Below are 27,022 nucleotides of genomic sequence, written 5' to 3' on the forward strand. Positions count from 1 at the left end.
AAAAAAACAAAAGACTTGGTCGCACAAAAAAAAAAGCCTGTATCAGCATCAGAGCCCCCCCCCCCCCTTCTTTTTTTTTAATCAGCGCTGCCATATAAGAAAGCCGTGTCCATAACAAGATTGCTATCAACAGTACAATCGCTGTAAATAGCCCGTCTTTACAAATCAATTGACGTTACGCGTTTGCGTAATGTATGCGCACCTGCATGCGACTGTATGAATGGGTGAGTATACTTAAAGTTTCGGAAGATTTAAGGTGTAGGTAATCTCAATAAAACACACACACAGACCTGCAGGATCATGGCATGAGTGGAGAAATTTTATAATAAGGTAATAATTAACAACGCACACGTCCTTCGAATGGCTAACATTTACATTACTTTGGTAAAAAACAGAAAACCGTATATGCAACTAATTATTCACACCGCAAACGCCGCCTTTCTCCAATTTATTTATTCATTTTTTTTTGTTGTTGTTGCAGACATCCAATGGATATGAATCGGAGGCTCTTCCTTTCTTTTGACCACTGCCACATCCTGAAAAATCTCCGCAACCAGATGTTGTCCACCAAACGCGTTCTGTTCAACAATGGGCATTACTACAGCCCCACGTATTTGAGAAAGTTGCTGGACATAACAGAAAAACAGTCGTCGTTCAAGCTTGTTCGGAACCTTACGCAGAAGCACGTTTACCCGACGAACTTCGAGAAATTAAGCGTGAAGAGGGCCGTTGAAGTGTTCTCTCCACAGGCATGTATAAGAAAAGGTGTAAACCCATTTAGCGTTAGTGTCACACACTCCCAGATTCTCTGTATTCCTTGTAGACATCACAATGCGTGACGCACACAGGTCATGCAGGAAATGCCTTTTCGTTAGCTGTAAATTATGTATGCTTCCTGCAACCTGTATTACACAAAAAAATACATCTAATTGAGCTAGAATCATGCTCGCAGTTTTCTATCAGTAGTGACGTTTATACTTCTCAAATTCTTTGGCGCGCTCGGGCAAACTTTTATGCGCTAATATTACGCCACAACTCATTTTACATCATATTACGTCAAGTGAATGTTCATGCAGAAGCAGAAAAAATTTTGCAGCTTTTCGTTCAAATGAAGCAGTACAAAAACTGCCTTTTAATAGTAATTCACCGCAAACGATACGTGAATATTCATGTTAGTTTCTGGTTTATTTGTTTGTAGAACCCAAACGGAAGCAAATGGTGAAAATGTAATTCAATACGTATATAACTGCTAACATATTTATCAGTATGGTCACATAAAAACATGCACATGAGCTGCTGCTACTGCTGCTGCTAACAGCGCATGGTTATCTGAACATACAATTTCCCTTTCTTAACGAATGTACCTGCGCGTATTGCTTACCACACAATAATTACGTATCATTAGAGCTTCTATAAATATATGTTCACTAACACAAACTCACTTAAAAGTGCACGTTATTGATGACTGCAGTGCCACTTGTAACTCGTCTCACTTGCTGTATACGAACGTCCAAGCTTAGAAACCTCTCTCTAAATAATTCCGATCATTTTTAATATGTCGCGTCTCCTTGGTTTCTAGGTGACATCGGCCTTACGATACCTCTTACAATACGGCCGCAGATTTGGCATTTTCGGGTTTGAAGACTGCCTGCCAACCATCGAGCTGATGGAAATGATATTTAAATGGTTCACCATACACAACATAAGAAATACAACCTTCCACGTAGTAAGCCGGGACCAAAACAGGATGCCGTTCAGTTCCCCAGATGATGACAGGTACATTCCATTTATCCCGCTAGGTTTCATATTTTCTACAATAAACTGCTTTATTTTCAGGTTGATATGGCTGGAGCAGGAATTTCTGCCCTTTTTCGCAGCATGGAAAGCCGCGGCACCACATAAGAGGGCATTCATATCTCTTGAAACATACGAAGCTCTCCAACTGACCACAATGTCCACAGTACAGTGCACACAATTTCTCATCCGTTCAGGTTTCCTATACGTGTTGACTGCCAAATTCTCCAGTGACCCTGTCGAAGCACTTTTTTCCACCATCAGACAGCTTCAAGGAAGCAACGATCAGACAGACGCCCGTGCTGCGCTTTCATCACTGCAGAAAGTCCTCGTGATGGGAATGATGCACTCATCACCAAGCGGCAGTACAGAGCAAACAACGTCTCCTCTTGGATCGCCCAGTGCAAGGCAGGCGTCGTGCTCCACAGCAGTAAAGCAAGCCGGACAACCTCTGGAAATGCACTCGCTAGTAAACCAGAATCAAGGGTCGTCAGGCGAGTGCGCGGCATCGACATCTGCTACTATAACCCAGACGATGCGGCCACATCTAGAAGCCCTGCAGACTTGCCGTGGTGCGCTTTTCATATCTCGTTGATTCCGTGTAATGGAATGATTTACATTATTTAAAAATTATTACACACCGTCCAACAATTCCCCACTATACGATATTATGCATATATTATAAACTCTGCGCTGCTTACTGTGTTACATGCAAGCCGCGTGAGGCAGCGTTTGCGTCAGTGCACGATGTAGATGAAAACATGCTTCTCAATCAGTTATACTGTGTATGTATGTAACGATAAGTCCATGGTACAAGCAGGTACTATGGCTTACATTTAAAAATATAACATGCTTTCACCAGGCGCCCACACAACTCGACTAACCGACGTCCCTTTCCCGCAATCGGGGAAGAAATTTTCGGCGGTTTTGAATCGCTGTCATAACTGGCACACAGATGATGGCATGGCTCGTTTGCGTTCGCCTTACTCTCTTGAGATGCTGTCCCTTCCTAATCCCGTCGTCTTTCTCTTGCTTCTTCTCCTAGATTTTTTTTTATTTTTAAACGTTTCTCCCTCAGTTTTTTTTATGTTGTTGTTTATACTATTCTCCGGACTTCTTCCCTCCTGTCGTGACAAGCTATAAATCGACGCGGAAAATGTGTAAATATTATTATACCTTGAAAAAGACGGGGCTCTCCCGACGCAAACGTCGGCTGAATGAACAGTTATCTTGATGATATGTGGGGTTTAACGTTCCAAAACCACCATATTATTATGAGAGACACCGTAGTGAAGGGCTCCAGAAATTTCGACCACCTGGGGTTCTTTAACGTGCGCCCAAATCTGAGAACGCGGGCCTACGGCATTTTCACCTCCATCGAAAGTGCAGCCGCCGAAGCCGGGATTCGGTCCCGCGACCTGCGGGTCAGCAGCCGAGTACCTTAGCCACTAGACCACCGCGGTGGGGCAACAGTTGTTATCTGAAAGCGCATTAACATCCATATATATATATATATATATATATATATATATATATATATATATATATATATATATATATATATATATATATATATATATATATATATACATATATATATATATATATATATATATATATATATATATATATATATATATTTCTCATATTTTGTATACGGACACGTGTCGGTTTAATCATGCATGCTTATCTATATACTGATAAAATTCTTGCACACTTTTCATTTCTACCTTCCCACAGGTGCCCCACAGCCAGGCATAAGGGCCAGCACGCTTGGCCTTATAGCGGGCTTCCTGGTGAAAGCAGCTGAGGATTGCATTACTTGCGACGACTGCATCGGCAAAATCAAGGCTCCCAGCTCATCTGGACCAGCTACTGCTGTGATATTTAATTTAGACAGGGGAGGGCTTTCATACCCAACGATCTCATTTCTTTCCTTTGTGAGCACTCTAGAAAGGGCCGCGGAAGCATTTGCGCCATTGGCCATTTCCAAAAAGAGGCCGATGGCACTTTTTGTGCAAACTGTGCTACCTGCAGTGGCCTTGAACCCTCTTTTCAGCCATAAAGGCGCTACTAGCGAGCACCGAGAAGCCATGGCGCGGCTAGTGTTGCAAAAATTTAGCCGTCCTTTCTTCTCAAACTACGTGCGGGACAAAACAGCCAAAGAAGGAAAGAGAAAGAGAATAGCCGAAAAGCCAAAATCTCGCAAGATTTTAAAAGTTTAGTTGCATGCCTCCATTGTATCATGTACGCGCCCAGAACCTTGCTAGCACATTTTATTGAACTATGACCCAAATGCACGCAGCTCTGTACGCGTACATATGTTTTTCTTTATTGCAGACACAAGCCGTCACTGTGTGCCAGCAAGTAGGATATTCTTCGAAAGTGCAGAAACTTTGTTTGAAACATCAGCTTTAACTGGCATATTGTGGCACGCATAAGTAAAGCGACAAATGTGTTTTGTTTCATTTTGAAGTGCTGTAACATTGCTCGAATCACACGCATACACTCGCCAAATTCTTTTAGCAGAAACCTTGATATCACTTTGAGGGATCTGCTTTTCATTGACAAACGAGTATAATGGCACATTTTCAGCATGTGTACGCGCCCCAACTGCGGGTGTCGCCCTTGGGCGCTATCAATCAAACATAACCACTAGTACAACAAAGGCGGTACTATTCCGCCCTAAAAATAAGTCTGTTAATGAAAACATACATTTCAAGTATGGCGATACTATTATTGAGTTAGTAAATTGTATAAAAATTCTTGGAGTTACATTTTCGAGCAATATGCTTTGAAACGATCGCATTTACAGTGTGCTGGGTCAGTTATCTCGCGTAGAGGGCACGGTGTACAGTGGCAAAACTGTTCTACTATACAAGGTAAAATTCTTACTTTATAAATGACTGTTCTGTTGGCATCTTGCTTATTGTTTCTTGGTATGAAGGACTACGACTAACACGCGCTTACAAAAACTGTACCTGATGCAAAAGACGTATATTAGAATAATTTTTTACTGGTCGTATGATGCTCGCAGAAGTGAATTGTTTCAACAGGCTGGAATACCACCCCTACATCGTCTCTACGATTTTAAGTTAGCATTGGTGGTCAGGCGTCAATTTCAAGAAAGTCGACATTATTTGTACGACCTCTCGAAACTGCAGCCAAATAATTTGTTCGAAACATGACATAAAGAAACATGGAAAATAAAAACTTCGAGAACAAACTACTCCACAGATAGGTTGTTCTACACAGTTTCTACGTTAATTGATAAATATGTGAAAGCTGGCATAGATTTCTTACTCTGTACCCGAACTCAATTGCACGATATACACATGTATAGTTTTCAAGATTTCTTTGCAGTTGCTACATTGTTATCATGGTTGCTATTTTTATTTTTAGAATTTGAACTTGATATTTTTGTAATTGTTGCTTAGATAACATTGCTAACTGTTTGCCAGTGCTGTCGTGCTAAAGGCGTCTGTGGGCCTATGTCAAGCTGCCTCTTTCGAAGAGCAGCTTTTACCTGCCGCTGTCCTTCATCAAACTATTGATGAAAAATAAAACATTATTATTATTATTATTATTATTATTATTATTATTATTATTATTATTATTATTATTATTATTATTATTATTATTATTAACTATGCTCGACAAGATGATGATAATGATGACGATAAAAACTTTATTGGGGTCGCAATGTGTTGCCCTCGATAGGCACATCACTGCCTTTACCATATCGTCTCATCGCACGGACATATAAAATCATAGAAACGCGCATCGGCCAGCGCTCCCCGTTCCAGCAGACAAACTCCCGTAGCGAAATTTGACGCACAATTTTTGTTGTGTAGGTCACAGTAAGAGTTAAAGCTTCAATTCCTGTGTCTCTCCTTGATATGCGTCCGTGGGCGTATGTGCATTATTCTCTTCTATCAATTGACTACAAGTGTAACACCTGTCCAGGGCGAGTGTCCAAGGTAAGTGCTCAACAGGGGCACTGCGTTTCACCTGACGCGTCCTAAACAACCTAAAATCAGTTTGATATTCTATTACCAATGAGTACATTATTAGTCAAAAGCTTTATGAATACTAAATTGAAGTTTTTTTAGGCTGGAATGGCAAAAACAACCATGCAGCAAGACATTTCTACGCAAATATACAGCTTTAGAAGTCAATCAACCAGTATAGCCTAACTACTAAAATGTAACACATAGCACACGTTAGCCTTTTCAGCAAAAAACAATCACACGTATAGGCAGTTTGTCACAGAAGCAGACGCATGGTATCAGTCCGTCGCCCTCCTGCCGGCCGCACAGTAGCAGACGAACAGGTTATAGGTAGCGCCACCTACGGCGAGCGATTGAACGAGAGCGGGGACACGCGCTCCCATAGGAACCCCGCTATCTGAACAGGTCAGGAGTGTAGTAGGTCATGATCTTAAGCACCTGTATGAGCATGGCATGAGCTTTAATTTGGATAGCATAGAGCAGCGTGCTGAGGTGCTTGTTTTCGGCTTTTGCGGTGACAACCTATCACTGAACCACTTGGGAGGTTTTTCATGTTGTTTTAGCAGCGGTCGAGTGTGCAGATTTTGCATGATGTCTTCAAAACAGCTTGCAGACAAAACTAGTGATGATGTGTGTCAAGCAAGTACGGCAAACAGGCATCAGCTCCATCTACAAGCACTTGCTGTAAGCAGCCTTTATAACAAGCATCTACCGTAATTACTCGAATCTAACGCGCACCTTTTTTCCGGTTAAGCGAGTTCAAAAATCGCATGCGCGTTAGAATCGAGTACGAACAAAAAATTACGGTCAATCTATTGCCATCGCAAATCCAAAATGGCCGCCCCCTACGTGCGTCGGCATGGTGCGTTGGCTATTTCTGCCTATGTGTTTACCATGTGCGGCACTTCGTACGTGTGCTGAGGAGTTCGTCATCTAGTAGTGCATTAGCATCGACGACGTGAAAGGGCCGACTCCAAAAACTCAAGTGCACCACGATGCCGCTTTTAAAAGAAAAGTCATCGCGTGTGCAGAAACGGACGGAAGTCGGGCCGCATCGCGGTCGTTCCCGAAACGTGCGTGCGGGACCGGCGGAAACAAAAGCAGAAGATTGTCGACAGCAAAGCTTCACGCAAAGGCTTCAGTGAACCACAGCAGGGTCGGTTTCCGCAAATTAAAGAGCTGCTCCGCGAGTATATGCTTGAGGAGCGAGCGGCACAGCGGCCCGTGACGACAGAACTGCTCCAAGTGCGGGCTATGCAATTAGTCTTAGAAAAAAGTTTAATGCGGAGCCAGTTTAAAGCGAGCAGGTGCTGGCTAATTAACTATATGAAGAGGAAAGGCGTTTCCCTCCGAAGGGGAACATGCATATGCGAAAACTTTTGCGGAGGAGTACGATGAAAAGCTGCACAGTTTTCAGAAGTTCATCCTAAACTTGTGACACAACAACGGCTACCTGCTTGGGCAAATCGGGAATGCCGATTAGACGCCTGTTTACTTCGACATGCCTGGCACCACTACTTTTGAGAAGAAGGGGGCGAAGCAAGTTCGCGTGCTGACGTCGGTCTACGGTAAAACTACAGTGACGGCAATGCTCTGTTACACGTCAGATGGGCACAACCTCCTCCCCCCCCTCATATTTAGATGGAAGACAATCCCGAAAGGAATCGTTTTTTCGAGTGGTGTGATCGTGCGGGCCAGCGAAAAAAAAATGGGTGCGCGTTGCAATCGATGTCTTACGTTTTTTTTTTTTTTTTTTTTTTTTGCGGTGGAAATCGGGTGCGCGTTACAATCGAGGGCGCGGTAGAATCGAGTAAATACGGTATATGGTGTGAACGAAGAGTCGCCACTTCTTGAACTGCCTTACTTTGACGTCACCCGCCAGCTGCCCCCAGATATTATGTACGACATCTTAGAAGGGACAGCTGAGTGTGTCCTGCGTGAAGTACTTGAAGGCCTGCTTTCCTCTGCTGTCATTTCAAAAAAAGATGTGGAGGGCATCTCTTCATTTGAGTTTGGTCCCAATGACACAAAGAACAAGCCTGCTCAAATCAACATGACCTTCGTCTTGAAGAAAGCAAACCTGAGAGGGACAGCATCAGGCAAATGGTGTCTGCTGCGATTCCTACCGCTTATGCTTGGAGGGAAACTTTCTGAGGGAAATGCGGGCTGGGAACTTCTATTACAGTTTCGCGAGATCATGGACATTGTTTTTGCTCCAGAAATCGAACCAAAGCGCTTCGCGTACCTTGATATACTTGTACAAACTTTTCTAACAGAGTTTGCCAACAAGTATAGCCGCCAAGGTATGTCACCAAAAATGCACTATATGGTGCACTATGCAAGGTACGTGCGTGAAGTGAGGCCATTAAAACATCTTTGGTCCATGCGCTTTGAGAGCAAGCACCAGGAGTTGAAGAAGCAAGCCCTGTGTGTGAAGAATTTAAAGAACATTACATTCACACTTTCAAAACAGCATCAGCTAAAGCAGAGCTTTCAGATGAACTTCTACGAACTGTATGAAGGACTTTCAACATCGCAAAGCAAGCCCGTTGATGTCAGTAAACTGCCAGAGTGTGCCAAAGGGCTCCTACCTCCTACCACCCATGAAGTCAAATTTGCAGCGATTGACAAGTGCAAGTTCAGGTGTGGAAGTGTCTTAGTTTCACAAAACTCTGGTTCCTTTGACTTTCTTCAAATCGAGTCACTTTTCGTCGCCAGTGGCAGGCTGCACATCGTTACGAGGACTCTGGTAATTGAGCGCTTTGACCGGCACCGGTTTTGTTATGTTGTTTCAAGGTCGGATCAGCAGCAAATTCATGAAACTGCTGATACCTTTGCTCCTTGCCTTTTGGATCTGTACAAAAATGGAGAAATTGTCCCAAAATGGGAGTTGTGGTAACTAATAGTTGGGATTCTGTGTATTCAATTTATTTTGTAAGTAGTGACAAATACGGGCTCTGCTATAGAAGCAACGAAAAAGACGTTTGTTGTGGCGGAGGCTCGTGCTACTGCAGCTGCTGCTGAAACCACTGGCTGCTGTTTCGCTGCTGTTAGGCCCATTAAACGGTTGCTTCACCCCGGCGTGGCGTCTAACAGTATTGTTATATTTGGTGGAGAGTGCTGGTTGTCTCACTCAAACTGGAACTCCGTTCCCGAACTCTACCTCAACCCCTTGCCTCGCCAATTCCTGACGACATGACCCAGCCACCTGCAGTCATAATCCCATCTGTCACCTGTTCCGGAATGCCACGACAGCGAGATCCAGTGATTTTCAACGCGGCCGACGACCAAGACTGGCTGGCCCAGTATGAAGCCGTAAGCGCTCACAATAAGTGGAATTACACAAACAAGCTCACTTACCTTAATTTATATCTCGCGGTTGTAGCAGAACTGTGGTTTAACAACCACAAAGTAAAAATACCCTCTTGGTCAACCTTCAAGACAAGCTTTGCAGAAGTCTTTGGCCGACCCGCTGTTTGCAAGCTCCCCGCAGAACAGCGCTTGCGCTGCCGAGCACAGCGCTCTGGCGAGACCTTTACCTCGTATATTGAAGATGTTCTGGACCTCTGCCGTCGTATCGATTCCGAGATGTCTGACACTGACAAAATACGGCACATCATGACAGGTATCGAGGATGACGCTTTTCACATGCTCGTTGCAAAAAACCCGCAATCCGTCGCCCAGCTTATTTAGCACTGTCAAAGTTTCGACGAGCTGCAGAGAGAGCGCATTTCTACTCAACGTCCTAACCTCGACACGACCTCTACATCTGCGTTGACCATTGGCGCTGTTTCCTCCGAACAAACCACGTTAATGCAGCAAATTCAGCAGTTCGTCCGAGAAGAAGTGTCACGCCAATTGTCTCTTGTGCCGTACGTCGTCCCGACCAGTGCGCACATGCTGACCCCAACGCTTCACAAGGCAATCAAAGAGCAAGTTTTTGACGCCCTGTCTCCCACATACCATCTTTCGCCTATCTCTGCCCCTCTCACTTACGCTGAGGTTGCCAGACCGCCGCTGTCGCTACCAACAGTCACAAATCTTGCTCGACAGCCCCGTCTTCTTTACGCAGCAAGTCCACCTATCCGTCCCCACCCACCTCCTGTTCGCCACCTCGCACCACCACCAACTAATCTTTGGAGCACTTCGGACAACAGGCCAATTTGCTACTTCTGCCGTCTTCCCGGTCACGTAGCACGCTACTGCCGTCGTCGGGACTACAACCCAACTGCTGGTGAGGCGACTTATGACTCCTATCGTCCAGAGCCACCACAACCATCTCCGTTCCCCACCACGTCGGATCAGTCGCCGCCACGTCGCCTGCAGTGTCACTGCAGCAGTCTGCGCGCTGACCTTTTTTGTTTGGCAAGACACATATGTAGCTTGCTATAGCTAGGCTTTGATTTGTTCAGCTTGTCTAATGTGGAATGAAACTTCTGGCACTGTTACTATAAACCATGAATGTAAAACCTATGTTGCCAATGGTTGCTGAAATTTGTCAGCATAGAGGTACGAAACAGCATATTTGTTTGTTTTTCTGATCTTTTAAATTGTTAGGTGTATTACAAACCGTCTTAAGAGCATATTTCTACGACTGTGGGCCAGTCGTTTTATATTTCAAGCCTTTGCCTCAGCTGCTGTACCGGTGCTCAACATTATTGAAGCCACATGTGAAGCAAGAAGATGTGTGCTCTTACCCACAAGGCTACCCCATAAGAAGTAATAATCATAATAAGATTTGAGGTTTTACATCTAAATACCGCAATATAATTGAGGGATGCCATAGTGAAGGGCTTCAGAATTTTTGATTACCTGGGGTGTTCCTTAATGTACATTGGCATTGCACAGTACACAGCCCTCTAGCATTTTACTGCCATCAAAATGCGACTACTGCAATTGGGAACTAACTCGCGACCTTCGAGTCTTCAGTAGAGAATTGTAACCACTACACCACTGTGGCGTACTCCACGAGAAGTAAATGACCAGCTTCACTATGTCAGACTATCGTTAAACTTCTTGAAGACATTCTTGAAAGATTTTTGGGTTTAAATTATGGCATCAGATTTGCCTCTTTGACTGTGAAAAGATCTTTCAAGTTTGCCAGTCATTAGGAAGAACTTTGGTGGCATAATAACAAAGAGTGGTGAAAGGTTTACTCTAAGAACTTCAGCAGGGAGGTTGGCCAGACGGTACTTCCTAGGGCAGTAGAAATTTACAAATGCAGTAGTGTGTTCTCCTTCAGAAAGATTCACAAGCCTGGTACTCTTTCCATGTCTTTTTTTCTTTGTGTAAGTCTAGATGCGTAAGTGTATGATATGTGTACTGTAAAGTATTGTGAAGTGTAAAGTGTTGTGTACTATGTTTGAAGCACTGTTTTTGCCATTACTTTTATTACTTTTATGTGAGAAAGACTAGCCCTTAAAGCACAAATCTTGATGTGTACCGTGAGGCCTGGGATCTTCATGAAATAAAGTTTTTTATGTATTATGTCTTTATGTACCTACTGGTCATAGCTCGTCACAACACTGTAGTGGAGACCGACTTACATTAGAAGATAGGAATGTTCCAATTGTGCACCGGGGCTTGTTTTGTATGGGGTGGCATACATTTTACATCACTGAAACACAGAAGTATTCGGGGCCGTGGTCAGTCAAAGTTAATGGTAGGTGTTGGAAGTTTAATGTTCCTGCAAAGTAACGTTCCTGCAGAATGAGCTGAAGATTTTCGAAGTAAATCCCTTTGGCATTAATCTCTTCATAGACAATGTCTTCATAAATGCTAGGATTTGTTTCGTTCAGTTTTGCATAGAAAGTTAGTTTTCCCTTGTGTAGTGTCATTCATTATATAGCAGGTGCAATTGTCAAAATAATAGATAATGATGATGATGTGTGGCGCTTTATGGCGGAAGGGCCAATTGATGGCCAAAGAGCGCCATTTCGATAGACTAGAGATATGAACAATGATATATATTGTAAATGATGAGGGGCTGTAAAGGGGCCTTAAAATTCCTCGCGCTAATTCGGGTAAAAACTTAAGTATTAAAATCATGACAGTGGCATGAAATATTTGCAGTGAGATTGAATGTCAAAAGGTCATGATAATAAGACTATGGCGGAGATGTAGTCACCACATGTCAAAATAATAGTTTTATGTGAATGTGACATTATCTTTGAGGATGAGCCGTACCATCTGCGATGAGTAGTATTGGTTTCTCAGTCGTACTAGTTCTGTATGACTTTTTGCAGATGTATACATAGGGGATTTCATGACATTTTTAAAGGTGGGCGGTATGTAATAATTTTGTGATATGTGGACTAATTTAGATGTCTTGAGATAAACTTGATAATCATGTATTCTCGTTAACTGTAGAGAGCAAAGTAGGGCCTTAATTTTACTGTAGAGAAACTTCACAAACCTTGCTTGAAAGTTTTATATCTGCGACTCGTGTAATGACAATAAGCTTTGTTGGTGCTATCAATTCAGAGTAAACAGACAGCTGTGGCTGTTTGATACAGCACATTGTAAGATTGTTAGATGTGTCAGCTCATTTTGCTTCAAGTCTGCACTGATCAAATCATGCCTACATAAGATGCAGTGAAACTTAAAAAACTAGGTGAGCCAGTTTTTTGCTTCAAGCTTCTCGACTTCCATCATTTCCGTAATTGCTGAGATGCTATTGCAGAAGTGAAAATGTGGTGCAGGTGAGGGATGGCTACCATGCTAAAAGATCAGACCTCAAGTTGTGCCCGATATCCACAAATCCTCCCATAGTCTCAGCAAAGTTTAGGGTAGGTACACAGTGCCGAAGGTCCTTTCAACACCCCAGAAACTTGGGAGGCTATGCCCTTGCGTGTGCAATGCCAAGCAACCTGGCAGTGCAAAAAAGCCTGCTACTACTTTCATGCAGTGTTCCACAGGAGTTGTTACTCTTCCTTGCAGTAAAAAGTCTATTAGGCAAACTGAGTGACATTTGAACAGTCAAATGCGAGAGCTTTTGCACAAGAAGTAGAGGAAGTATGTGGACTTGATTGTGCATGATGCATCTAGTGGCTGTGAGCCACCGTTCATGACATGAAAGCTTTTGGCACAAGTGCAAGAAAAGTGAAACACGTTTCCCTAGAGGCCTTTTTCAAAATTTAGAGGATCGAGCACCACTGAAGCATCTGTAACTTTGTCATCTGCAATTTACACTCTTCTAGTTATTAAAAAGTGTTATTGACTACTCAAGATCAGGTTCTTTGGTGCCATACAATTTGAATAAAATAAAAGCGTACCATATTAGGTTACAGTATGCTATTTTTAGCAAATGTCAGCTGAACCTGTCAGATATTTTCACTTGCTATAAGTAATTGTACAATTTTGTTGGTACTGACCTTACTATTCACTGCCCACTCCATTTGTATTGTTTTCCACAATGTTGATATTTTTTTTGTGTTAAGCATCATTGATTAGCTTGCTACCAACATATACCTGTTATTAGCCCTACTACTTGCCTTTGGGTGATGGGCAATAAAATATTTGCAAGCAATTTGTATTTGCTGTATCAGTAATAAAATTCAAATCGCGATGGAACAAGAAGTCACTTATGGCCAATTAACTACATTTACTGGTGCTATTACTTTGCTTTCACTTTTTCATGGCATTATTATTATTAATTTTGATACATAAGAAACACGAAAACACAAGCAAATAAGGATGAAACAGGCTCACAACCACCACCTAATGGGGCACAATGCGGGTTCGCCTTGTTGGATCAGTGGCTTGGGTGCTCGGCTGCTAACTCAAAGATCGCGGGTTCGATACTAGCCACTGCGCTCACATTTCAATGGAGGGGAAATGGTAGAGGCCCGGGCACTATGCAATGTCAGTGCACGCCAAAGAACACTAAATGGTCAAAATTTCGAAGCCCTCCACTGTGGTGTTTCGCATAAACATGTGATTTTGGTATTTAAAACTCCACATATTATTATTAGGGGCACAATGCTTGCCTTTAGTTGTGCAATATTCGGAAGCAATTTCAATTTGCTGTATTGGTAATGAAGTTCGAATGATGATGGCACAAGAGGTCACTAATGGCCAATAGGCTTGATTCACTGGTGCTATTATTACTTTGCTTTCACTTTTTCATGGAATAGAGGAAAGAAAGGTAGGAGAAAGTGAGACTTAACGAGGCCTGTGAAGCATTGACTAAAATTTTATGACTAGCGCAAAAGAGATGACTACAAATAATAGAAAATTCAGTGCAAATAAAGATTGCAATAATGCTTGTGGTCACAAAGCACACGATGGTGCAGCGTCCACTTGGACTGTAAAATAAGGCAAATAAATGTGGACATCCAGGCAGATAAGCTTGTCTTGTTTCTTCAGTTATCATTAGTTTTCTACATTTGCATTGACATCCTTTGCCTGGACAGATTTCAGTCATCTCGCATTCCAACGTGCCTTATATACTTAATGAACTGCATGCTCTTGCAATTTAGTGGAGAGTGAACGCTCTCTACATATCATTTGGTGGTGATAGCAGACCTTTAGCTGGAGAACTATTTGAATTGATTGCCTCAAAATCTCCGGCGGTCAGCCTAATGAGCATGTGGAACACACACATTCTGCAGGAAATCTATTTGCTACTTACCGATCTTACTGTGACAGGCTTAAGCTGTTTGGTAGTTTTGACTATGCACAAACAGAATAAGTTCTGGAAGTTCAACGATGCACTGTATCGAACTGCTGATTTAATGTGCCCATAGTAGAACTAGTGTGACGATCACGCTGCCTGCATACTTGCTGAGACAGAGTGGGTAACATATCTTTCATGTCTTTGAATAGATTTGGACAGTGAGGTCTGGGACCATTGGAGTGACCCCATGTCGATAATCTGTATTGTGACTTGGAGGACCACGGAGCGTGGGGGAAGGGGAATCATAACAGAGATCTTTGTCATGAATGGGTTGAAGGAAAACAGGTTTGCAGCGCATTCGGTTGTGGCATAAAATATTGTGGTCCAGTTGGCACAACCTGAGCAGTCGTCCGCATAACAACTAGTGTGAGCTTAGTACATCATTCAGAGATGAACAATTTAGAAAAGTATTGGTCTGTGATCAGCATAATGCTACTGCCTCCTCTCGCAAAGAAGATAACTAACGATATGGCGCGCTGTGAAGTGCGACGCCACTATATACGGAATGGTGGACAGTATCTTGGAGTTTGCACCCACAGAATGCAACTCCTACGTCGGTTCCTGAAGCTAAGCCCATAATTGGCTAGTTTACCGAATCTTGATTAAGGGCCGGGCGACATTCACAAATTGTCAACTTTTGGGGGCAATCAGCCGACTGTGCAGAGAACGAACGAACGACGATGTTTTTTTTTTATTTATTTACGCGGAGAAGCCGCAGCAGCACTTGACGGCCTATCGACATTCAAGGCTTTATATGAGAACCGTTTCGGCAACTGTAAAGGGATCAGTGACAACCACCTTTTAGCGCTTCGCATACGAGGCCTAGCGCTGCTTACGATGCCGTGCAGTTAAATATCCACCGTCCGACTGTACTTTACGTTCCTGACTTTCCTAATTGCTCCAGAAAGCATTGCCATATAGGTGATTGTTTTGGGACGTAATCGAGGAGAGCATAGTCACGCGAACACGTTGGGCGCGATCAATGCAATGCCACCCACATATAGGAATTCTTTAAATCACAGTCAACGTGTAACCGTCGCTGCTGCACGGTACAAATCCGGATCGTGTTTGACTGCCAAAACGCGATCTATGAAGCAGATCGGCCCGTAATCGCAACTATGAGTGATATAGCGTAGCAGCACCTGCTTTGCGCCGGTCGCTATCAACCAGACGTTGCAGCGGTATGGCAACATCGGACTAATAAGAACATTCGTGATTCAGAAACGGTAGCTGCAACATCAGAAGAGTTGAAAGAGCTGGTTCTTTCACTCGTATCTATCTGGGTATGTGACCGTGAGCCTCGCAACTCGTTATCACGGCAAGCTGCAATTCTGCTGAATTGTATGGCGTTTGGATGGACACACACCGTATGCGAAGTCCAAGTCGTCAAAAAAAAAAAAAAAGAACTTCTCGCTGCTGCTTTTACGACCTGCTTCCCGCGAGTAAAATATTTAGCAATGATTCACGGTCAGTCTGCATGGCAACGCAAAGCGTCGCCCCAATACCAAGATAAGATCATGATAGACGCTGCAAAGGGCTCCAGAAATTTCGACCATCTTGTGTTCATCAATGGACACTGATATCGCACAGTACACTTGCCTCAATCATTTTTTTCCTCTCCATCGAAATGAGACCGCCGCGGCCGTAATCAAGCTCATGACCTTCGGGTCAGCAGCCGAGCACCATAAACACTGCTCCACCACGGCGCGCACCAGTCCCAAACGGTTAATTAGAAAAACGACAGATACAGGGGTGGTCAAAATTAGTTCTGAAGCCATAGACTATCATATATGTATGGCAGTGCAACCCAGAAACTTTTAGACTACCCCTCTACATTATAGCAATGTCATAAAAAAAAGTTGAGAAGCAGGCCCTTATAAACAGCCATAATACTGCTCTCAGAAGTTTATGAATACTGGTGAAAAGGGCTACTGATGAAACATTTTTGGATCAATGACAGTGTTACAACATTTTCTGGAGGCAGGACATGCTAAAATCGTACCTGACAATGTCCCTATTCTCCGAGTTGTTAGCTATTCGGAACACCAGGAAGCCGTTAGACAGGTGTCAATAACTGCTAAGGTCTAGGTCAAGTAGCATGCATTGTCACAGATGCAAAGCACCCCATCCCTCAATGACACCGAATAAAACAATGAACCTCAATGAATTGCTTGTTTCCAATTACCAAAAACTGAGTTATCGAGAAGGCATTCTAAGAGACCAGAATTCATTCTATTTTCTGTGGTTCAATGCCATGCATATCAGCCAAAACAATAAAACTGAAATCATGTGTCAAATGACACACGATATGCATTACACATGTAGCATCAATTTGCATCACTGTCAACTGCTTTTGTGCTCATGGCGACTACAATATTTTCTCCCTCTTACCTAATGTTTGTGGTATGACATATAGTGGTTACATTTATTCCGAAGAAGTCTTGTAGGTACTGGTGGGCGTGAAACACTCAATGAAGGACTGAGCATAAATTATTGATGAGAGATGCATGAATGATTTTAAAAAAAGTAGCCACAGAACACCTTTGAAGACTGGAAGAAGCATGTAGAATGTGCAACAAGAAAATAAATTGCAGTTTTGGTGATGCACTGGTGGTGCACTGAAACAGAAAACTATGACTGCTTTGAATTTTCTACTGCATCTGCACTCAAATATTTAGACTAAGCCCAGCTGCAGCCTGACACAGAATGAACACAGCTTAAGGCTGCTTTCTTAATTTTCAACCTTTTTGGCTCTGTCATGGCAAATCCTTTGTTTCAATGCTTCTGGGCTTTGGGCTATTCCTGAGGGTGACAAGTTACCAGACGAGGATTGGGAGACCGTGAACATCATGGTGCTCACACGTAATCCTGCTTTGCTGGACCAAACATTCGCACCGAAGGCAAAATAAGATAGATTAAGCATTTAAAAAAACAGAGCGACGGTCCAAGCAGGCTAGAAGGCTTATGGAGCATGTGCAGAGCGGTTAGATTATTGTGCAAATTCAGCTGCATCACTTACGCTAGTAGCCATTAAATCACAAGTAGAGTAGCTAGCAATACTAATGCTGCCTCAGCATGCCATTTATTTATCATAAAATTTGACACACTTTCCCCCCATCATGTAGACATACTTACGATTAATTGTTCTAAAACCGGATCCGGGGTGACCACAACAAGTTAGGTTAGCATGTAAAGTGTTGAGAGACTGAAATCATGGTAGTTGCTGACCCGGTACTATGGTGCTACAACACAGCTGAAGACAACTCATCAGGTTTATTGACTAGGTATGTGTTTGTAAGGGTGGAACATGCATGTACCTGGTGAAGTGGACTTAATGATGCCCCAGCCAAAATTAATCTGGTCTACAGGGCCACATGTGAGCATGCAGATCATCAAAAACTAAGAGAATTACTTGCAAGATTTATTTATTGAAAGAACAAGAAAGCTTGATACCCTTGACTTAAGGAGCAAATTTGGGCTTGTTGGCGAAACATTAAGAAACTAACAGTGAAAGTAACAAAAGGACACAGGAAAGGAACGTACACAGCACTGTCTGTGTTTCCTTCCTGTATACCTGTCTTTACACTGTGCTGCAGAAATTTCTGTGGTAAATACCTTCACATTAATCTATGTGTGTTTATGCCATTGTACTCAGAAACTGCACAGTGAAACAGTTTGGGCACACAAGTTACACAAGACAGAAATGTTCTGGACTTATTATGTCGAGCACAAAGTATGTGTGGATGACTTTAAACACTGTTGGATTAAAGATGCTGTTACATTGTGCTTTTTTACGTTCATCCTTACCAGTACCAAAGTGAACAGCTTCATCTTGATGACTCAATTAAAAGAATTAATATGTATAGACACTAAAAACACCAAGTCAAGAAATATGTTGCAGATTTGACAGCATACTGGGTCATTTGCACCTGACAAGATAATAACTAAATCATTAATATTTGCTGTCTCCCAGAAAGATACGCAAAGACTGCAAATGGGCAATATGCCCCAATGAGCTCGCAGCTGAGCAGCAAAGCTGTTTCAAGTCGACAAGTAGATTTTGCAGGTCCATTATATGTAAAGCAATTTCAGTCAGCTGAGGTTACACTCAAAGTTTATATCCAAGTGTTCACTTGTGCAACCACAAAAGCAGCACACCTTGAATCGCCAAGCAAAATTTCTGCATGTGTGTTCTTCCTAGGATTTCACAGGTTTCTTGTTATAGTCAATAACAACCTAAGAACAAATACAAGCTGAGCCCAAAGAACTGTGTTATTAATCTGTACAACAGTCGTGGTACGTGACTTTCATTCTAATCATAAGTACTTTTTCGCAGCTAATGAAAGTGCTGCACACATTGAAAAGTTGAGGTATATCATGCCTACTGTGAGTATAATGCTTGTCAAAGAAGTGATATTGGAATCTTCATTGAAGTTTGCCAAGTCTTTATGTTTTTGACAAAAAAACAGTGACAAGAATATGTGTCTGTGTGGGAAAATTAATGTAACACTGCACTGTGATATATAACACACTCACACCAGCGGCATAGCCAGAAATTTTTTAGGGGGGAGAGTGTTCAACCATACTTTATGTATGTGTATGCATGCATTCGTATGTGTATGTGTATTATATGCAAGTAAAATTGAAAAAACATCAGGGAGGGGGGTGGGGGGGTGAACACATCAAGTCTCCACACTCCACCATGGCTACGCACTTGGCTCGCATTTAAAAAAAGAACAAGCATTGTGAGGTCTGTAGGACAACTGGAAACATCAAAAAGAACTCTTTATTTCCGTCTTTGCTCTTGATGCATCACATGAGGTGTAAGTTTATGTTTGCATTCACAGGTAGGAGCTGGTTGGAAAGACTTGTCACACAGCATATTTAAGCAAGTGCTAGGAGAAAGCAAGCTCAGCAGCTACTGAGACTGTGCTGCTGGAGGTAGAAAAATAAAACATCAACCTGCAAACATAAGGCTGGCCCTCTCCTGTGTGTCCAGCTAATTCCCTGTTTGGGTGTTCATTATTAGCATCTTCAGAGTAAATCAACAGTAACAGCAAAGTGTTCAGGCTTCTATATATGACTTCAGCAAGAAGTTGTGTTACTACATGGAGCTTGTGGACCACTTATGAATTGGATAAAAGAGTATCTCCTCAATCTGCCAGCACTTCATTCCTCTCTATCCTAAGTTACTGTGTTTAAAAATTTGCACATAACGGTGTTCACATGAACACAAATCTCGAGCTTTGTCATGTTAATGCTGATTCAGGAGTACGACAAAAGTAGCTATAAGTTACGTGAAGAAGCATAATTCAGTGATGTCTAGTTTATTCATTGGCTCAGGCCTTCAGCGTGCATCTATGCTAAACTAAGCAATGTTGTGATGTAGAAAACTGGTATTGAAATGTCCTTTCTATGCAATACAGTATAATTGGTCTGTATTACAGCTGTATATTTTGCTTAGCACAAATAGTGTGTGGTGAGAGCCATATACCAGTGGCTAAAATAGAAAATTTGGAGAGACAGAATGATTTAAGGTACAATCAGCAATTTCTGGAATGATGAAATCGATGCTGCACCTTCCGGACATTACAAAGTAAATTACGTTTTCTGTAAGATGGGAGAGGACAAGAAGGGATGCTATACTTGGCTAACCCCTGCTGATACTGTTAAGGCTTATTTCATCCACTAAAGCAGAAAATAAGTGCAACGATGTTTTGGAGTAGTAAAACAATACTTTTTTCAGAACCGGGTGGTTGTTAGAATAAAACTGCATGAAATAGCAAGTTTTTTTTATTTTTGTCTTTTAGGCTTTCAGCTTGGTATTTCAAGATGCTGCACTGTCACAGGGACGCCCCATACCTAGCTCATAAATTTTTATTGTGTAATTAGGAAAGATAGCATTGATTCGTGCAAGTTGCCAGGTAGAATCAAACCAATCAAACCTAGCTTCCTAGAATTCATTTGTTTGTTGATTGGCTTAGGTACATTATATTGTCTCACACAAAAAGTCTCACACACTCTAAGTGGTGTTAGCCTGACTATGTTTTATTAGTTCACTAGTTTATGCCCAGTTGAAGCAGTTGGAGTTTAAAAGCTTATAGTCTGTCTGTATGATAGTCTGCCTGTATTTATTTTTATTGGTGCTGATATTTATTGTTTGCATATACCTAAAGAAGTCAAACTGCATGTTCCACACTGTCTAAAGTGCAACATGCACAACTACAGAAGACTTGTTTGGCACTTTTTGTTATGCTAAATTTTAATTTACGCTATATGAGGTCGGGCAAAAAAGAACTATTTCTGCACAGTACACGCAGCTGGTCGGCACAACTTGTGGAGCTCACTCACACTCACTCTATAAACATACTTTGCACTTTGGAATAAATTGAATGCACACTTACCAAACTTTTCCTGAGACGAACTCACACTCACAAAAACTTTCTTCCCCCGAACTCACTTAGCCTCAAACTCACCAAAACGTTACTCACCCGAACTCACTCAGACTCAGGCTCACGGCTTGGCCTGAGTGTAACTGAGACCGAGTGAGTGGACTCAAGAGTCCGTTAGTTTTGAATGAACTTTTTCAAACCTGGTGTCTACACTCATTAATGCCAATATCTCACGTAATCAGTGCTCCTCTTGGTGCCGATTGATATAGTACCTTCAAATAGGTTTGAGTTATGAGTAAGGTCATTTTTCTTCAAAGAGCTGACAACATAAGATATATTTATCAAGAACTTTCCCGGCTGATGAGCTAGAAATCAAAATACCTTTTTCTTAATTCACGCCTCTGATCAATAACTATTGAAATGGTGTATAAATGACACTGCTTTGAAATAGGTGGGGGTAGTCATGAGTCCAGGTAATGTTGATAGTAATGCTGAAGAGTGTACACTTTGGACCATAAGTCTGTATAAAAAAAAGAACTCACTCAGACTCACTCAAAAAATGTGTCTTGTGCTGTAGGCTGTAGGCACTTGGACTCAGACTCACCAAAATATTCTTGGGTCTGGACTCATTCAGACTCATGGCTCTATCTGAGTCTGAGTGAGTTAGCCAACCTATAGCCATATAGTTAGCCAACCTAGTCATAGTGTAAGCTTGAGAAATGGTATTTCAGGCGCATGTCGGAAACTATTTCTGAGATACAAATGCAAAGACATGTCATGCTAGTAGTATATAACATGCATAGATTTATAATGATAATGTGTGAGATAAAAGCTGTAATCAAAATGGAACTTTGTAAGGGAGTGTGTTATTAGTATAAATAATGGTGGCATATCTATGTGCAGTTAGCCACATTCTAACAGACGCCCATATTATGAATTTGAGCTGATGTCTCTGTTGGGGCAGAAATGCATAAAAACAAGATGTGAACCCATGTAGCAACAAGTGAGTCCTCAAAAGATAACTCGAGTTGATTGCTGCAGTGGTGATGATCATGATGTGTAGCATTGTTCGCTGTAATGGCGAGAAGTGTTTGAGCATGCATTTTGTCAGCATGCATTTTGTCAGCATGCATTTATTCAAACCCAGTAAAATGCTCTTTATTAGCTATTTACACAGCTGGCATGTCGAACGCTGAAAGTTTGGGCAAAAACGATTAGGGCAGTACTGAGGCACATTTATCTGCATTGTTCAAGGGCAACAGAATATGTTTGGCAATACAGCGAAAAAATGTCTACAGAATTGAACACTGCTGTCACACATGAAGGATAGAAACAGTTTGTTTGGAACAGTAATAGCTAGTTTGAAAATGGGGACTAGAGAAACTGCTTCATCTTCACTTTTGCATGTATTTGATTAGCAATGAAATAAAAAATCGAAAAGATGCTTTAAAAGCATGGGCAGGGGTTTACACAGGATTCTAGTAGATTCCCACCCGCAGGATGTGTGGGAGTCTACAAAATAGTGGGGAGTAGTAGGCGAGTGAGAAGGAGAGTGTGTTGGTGCTTGCCCAGAACTATCTCTCTACGGCATTTGGGCATTGCAGGAAAATTTTCATTACAGGGTGTACAGTGCAGTGACTCAGCGAGACCGGTGATGAAAATGGGAAGCGATTTTGGACGATTAAAATCATTTGCCATACAATTTCCCTCATTTTCTGCACACTATTATTTCATTTCAGGAGATAAACGACACCATGTGGCGCTAGAACTGCTGTAGTGTGCTAATTCGTTTGTTGCCGAAGCGGGTTTTAAAAGTTAGCTTCTCCGCAAAGCAAATGTGCTATGCAACAAAGCATATTAGGATATGGAAGGGTTCACTGTCACGAAACACTGTAGTATGTAGATGAGGTCGGCCTAGTCGGTAGTGTATCATTATTGTGTACCAGTTTTCAATGCACTCCCGGCTAAAACGTAGTTATGGCGAATGTCCAACACAGTCTAGATAAGCCATATGTTTACACTGCCTTCGCGGCAGTGGCCTAATTTTCATGCGCATACCAGTTTGTGCGTCCTGCGATCGCTTTTATTCGAACGAGGTGGAATCAAACAAGCACGCATTAGACTTCTCAGATGGGAAGTGTTTCGGTTCACCCGGTGGCACGAACCTTTTCGAGGCGAAAACGTTCGGTTCACCCAATAGCCGCTTAAATCTGGCTTGACTTAGCTTAAAGTGTATGAATAGATGACGATAAAATCGGTGTGTTAGAAAACATTTTTCAGGCGATTTAGGCGTTCTTTATTCTGTGGTTCAGGTAGAGTTCCTCACTAGCTTGTGACACAGTCTGTGGCGGGTTCATCATATTCTAGTCGTGATGTTTTTTTCTCCGATGTTGGTGTTGGATTGGACTGTAATCTGTTTGAAATGGCGAGAACCGCCTCTGCCCGTGGGGTCGTGGTCGCTTTCTGTTGTTTGAAAGTGATTCATACGCAAGTCGCTGCCGCTTTTGTTAATTCCTGTGATGTCGCCGTGTTCAGGAGCTTCTCATCCGTGCTTATCGAGTAGTTAACGTCATTCACCCGAAGCACAGAACACCTACCAGCCCGAAGTGTTTGCCACCAAATCTACAAGCAATGATAACGAGCATAAAATACAAGGCCTTTGGAACGCGAATTGTGAATGTTGGTCTGACGCACGTACTACGCGGATGTATGGTAGGTGCATGCATGTTGCTTGAGGACCGATCAAACAGCTGATGTCACTTGGGAGGAAGTATATACTGTGCCAACGCTTTCGTTGAAGCTTGTTCTTGCGTAAGTGCGCGAGATAGATACGGAATGCTTAAGTTGGAATTAGAGAACGTTCTTGTCCGAGTGGCTTTATTAAGCAGTCGCAGATGATGGCAATTTGTTTGCTTAGCAGTGTGTGTTTAGATTGGGGTAACCAACAGTGAAGGTAGTTGTGTGTGGGTGAAGAAATTAGTTTTCTTTGATGCGGTGCCTTCCAAACAAATCCGTTAATTCTTCTCTTCATTGCGTCGGTCTCTTGATGTGGCACTACATTTTGCTATGTGCTATTCGTGACACTTCCTCTCGCTCTAGAATGCTCTAGTAAAAGTTGACGCTAAAGTTCAGCTGAAGTGTTTAAAGTTCCTTGCAGCTAACCACAGCAACATTTCTTTGTCAATGTGATCTGTTGGACTCACGTTATTTGGCATGCCTTTTATAACACAAAACGTTTCTTTTTTTTTCGTTTACTAAACAGTCCGGAAAAAATCGGGGACATCTTTCCCGACTGGGACAGCGCGGGCAAAGTCTTGGACAGTCCAGCAAAATTCGGGACGGCTGGTAACACTAGTTTAGGCAAGTGTATAAAAATGAGAAAAAAATGTAATAAAATAGAAATTTCATTGCTGGGAGCATTGTCGAGCTTCAATTGCTGACCCGTAAAGGTCTTTTTAAAAGTTAACATTACCGCAATACAGCAGTGTCATGGGGTGAAGTGCTTGCAGTGTAATGCAGTAAAGCATACATGACGCGTGTGTGTGTAAAATGGAAGCGTAGCACTGCTATTACGCCTAATGCGATGCGCCGTACTTTGTCTCATTACTGGTCATGCGACAGGCGGCATCAGCACCAACTTCAACCTTTGTAAAGAGTCCATATGTTCCCCCCATAATTATTTTTTTTAATTGTGGCAAGTGATTCTCACTGCAGTAAGCTTCTAGTATGTCGCATGAATGATTTAAAATTATTGCATGGCCCCCAATGAAGAAGTGAAAAATACCTGTGACAGACTCCTTGGTACTCCAGATTTTGTGCCATCAGAAATGTGCTCTAAAATGAAAATGATCTTTATTATTGAAAGATATACTCAGGCTAGGTATTGGAGATGATTGTGCATGTTTTGCAAATTTCCTTTTAAAAGCTCATGCTTCACTTTATCGGGATTTCTTTAGTTATTAAGAAAAATAGCTCCCCAAGAATGGTCTAAAATTAAACACACAGTTTGTCATGAGGCAAGTTGAGCTTAGCAAGAAAATGATTTATGAAAACCATTCTGTCGCATAACTAAGAGCAAGGTGGTTTCAGTAAACATGTTGACCTGAGATGATGGCACGTGTTCAAGCATCTTACAAAGGCTGCTTGTTGTTATAATGTGGCTGTAATTGGACAAATCTCTGTCATCAGGTGTGGAAATACATCACATCTCTGATGATCAACTTTCTAAAGAATGGGTTTTCAGGGGATGCTAAAAACTTTTTTTGAAGGGGTGAGCATTAGAGAGCATTACTTTATTAAAGTCTCCAAATTCATTAGGCTAGCACTGAGGCTTGCAGGTATGTTAATTGAGCATGGTCACTTGAGTAACAGAGGTCAATAATTATAGGGTGAACAGCAAGGTATGTATGAAATAGGATTATGCAAATTGCAGAAATAGACATAATGAAGTTGTCGAGAAGACTTTGTTAACAGTACATTTACAGGCTTCATGCAGAATTTGCTTTCCAGCAGGGTGAATTTACTTTTGCTGATGCTTTCGATGGCATCATTGCAGTTCATAAGCACTGGTTTTACGGACTGCACGTGATGATCTTGTTTTTTCAAGGTTCATATACTGATTAAAAAGTATAGGATCAAGAAACTTACATGCTGTCTTAAGGGATAATCAGGCTCACCATAGAGGTAAGTGGTGACATTTTAGTGAGTTATATGTGGGAGGTCTGTGTATATAACATCATAGTAATCTTGCAATGCTGTAGCTTTATTTGTGTAACAAGCGAAGCTTGTTTTCCTGTTAAAAATTTCTGCCAAGCAGACAAGTTCCAACAGTAGGATTTGCCCTTGGGTAAAGCAGGTGGTAAGAGTGAGCTTATTCAGAAGCCCTTCAAGAGTACCCACTGAAGGAATTAGTGCCTATAGGGCAAAAATTCCAGTGCACCAAGAAGGGCAAGGGAGGACGGTGCAGGTTAACATTTCAGGAGGGTATCTTCTGGACATCATCCTTTTCTAGCCACAAGCTTGTATGGCCAATGTTTAGCAGACTCCTACTAACATAAAATAGGTATAAATGTTGCTTCTCTATTGCAAGATGACGCACCATATACCTTTTAAGAGTCTCCTCACCACAAGCCCTTTCATTAGCTTAAAAATATTTTTTCTCCGGTGCCCTTTTGTTGTCCTAAGCAGTTGTCTCAAGCAACAATATGCACATTGTGACAGTCTAGCTGGTGACCACAGAGATCGCTCCCGCCAGCACGATGTATACTCCACTCAAAATGTAAGACACTGCAAAATCATAGTCCGGTGTGCGTGCATACGACCTTGAACATGTAAGCAGTGACCACTTCTCTTGTGTTCTCTGCACTGGCGCATGCTTGTCGCACACCTGTTCAAGATTGTGACAGTGAAATTAGTTCTGGCAATGCTGTCTCAGAGGTAAGACTGTGTACACCCTTAGGAACACCATGGTGGAGCGAGCAGAGGTTCATATCAAATGTAGTAATAAACTGGCAACACCATGGTGATATAAGAACACTTGCATTTATTTATTACATTTTTATTGAGGCAGACACCACACAGCTAAGCCTAGTTGCGATCTCTTTTCATTATTGTCTACATAGTTTTCCCGTTAGTCACAGCACAGGAAGAAAAATTTCTCTGTGGGAGCACCATATTTTAAGCTTGCATGACTTCAATGAAGCACTGTGCGAACAGATATATTGAAAATGTCAATACTTTGGGTCCTATAAATGGTGAACTGGTTGTCACATTCAACCGGTGATCCTGCAGGAGCTTTAGCATATACTCTAAGGTCATTTTGCATCAACAATGCCACATACAATAGTTTAACAATGGTTGTTAATGGGCAAGATGATGCATAGCTTCAGGGAGGTAATTAAGCTAAGAGGGAAAATTATAGATGCCTAGGCACCACTGGAAAAATGAAAAAGCACAGAAAAAGAGCGTCAGTCGCAGCTGAACTACAGAAAATATTTACACTCCACCACACATCTGCGTCGTTTAGAATTTTCCCTAATAATGTTATACCAACCTGCCCAGCAACAAGTACTTCTAAGGTAATAAAGTGGAGAATGACACTTGCATAAGATAGGAAACACAGGATGCAAGTTAACTGCCATCTATCTTTG

The 27,022-nt window shown here is 42.1% G+C and overlaps 2 protein-coding genes across 3 annotated transcripts in view; both read left to right on the forward strand.

The window, feature by feature from the left end:
* The first annotated feature begins 7,701 nt into the window (after window positions 1-7,701).
* Window positions 7,702-8,703, forward strand: LOC142775512 (uncharacterized). Its single transcript, XM_075876950.1, has one exon. The coding sequence runs from the start codon at window positions 7,702-7,704 to the stop codon at window positions 8,701-8,703; it is 1,002 nt and encodes a 333-aa protein (XP_075733065.1).
* A 14,455-nt stretch (window positions 8,704-23,158) lies between these two features.
* The window catches only part of LOC142776628 (uncharacterized), a 34,700-nt gene continuing 30,836 nt past the window's right edge, over window positions 23,159-27,022 (forward strand). The window contains exon 1 of one of the 2 annotated variants that reach the window (XM_075880598.1): window positions 23,159-25,556. The gene's annotated coding sequence lies outside the window, so the exon portion shown is untranslated. The remainder of the gene's footprint in view (window positions 25,557-27,022) is intronic. The other variant, XM_075880597.1, reaches the window with a different exon arrangement.

Source organism: Rhipicephalus microplus, chromosome X, assembly GCF_043290135.1.
Source record: "Rhipicephalus microplus isolate Deutch F79 chromosome X, USDA_Rmic, whole genome shotgun sequence".
Taxonomy (NCBI): domain Eukaryota; kingdom Metazoa; phylum Arthropoda; class Arachnida; order Ixodida; family Ixodidae; genus Rhipicephalus; species Rhipicephalus microplus.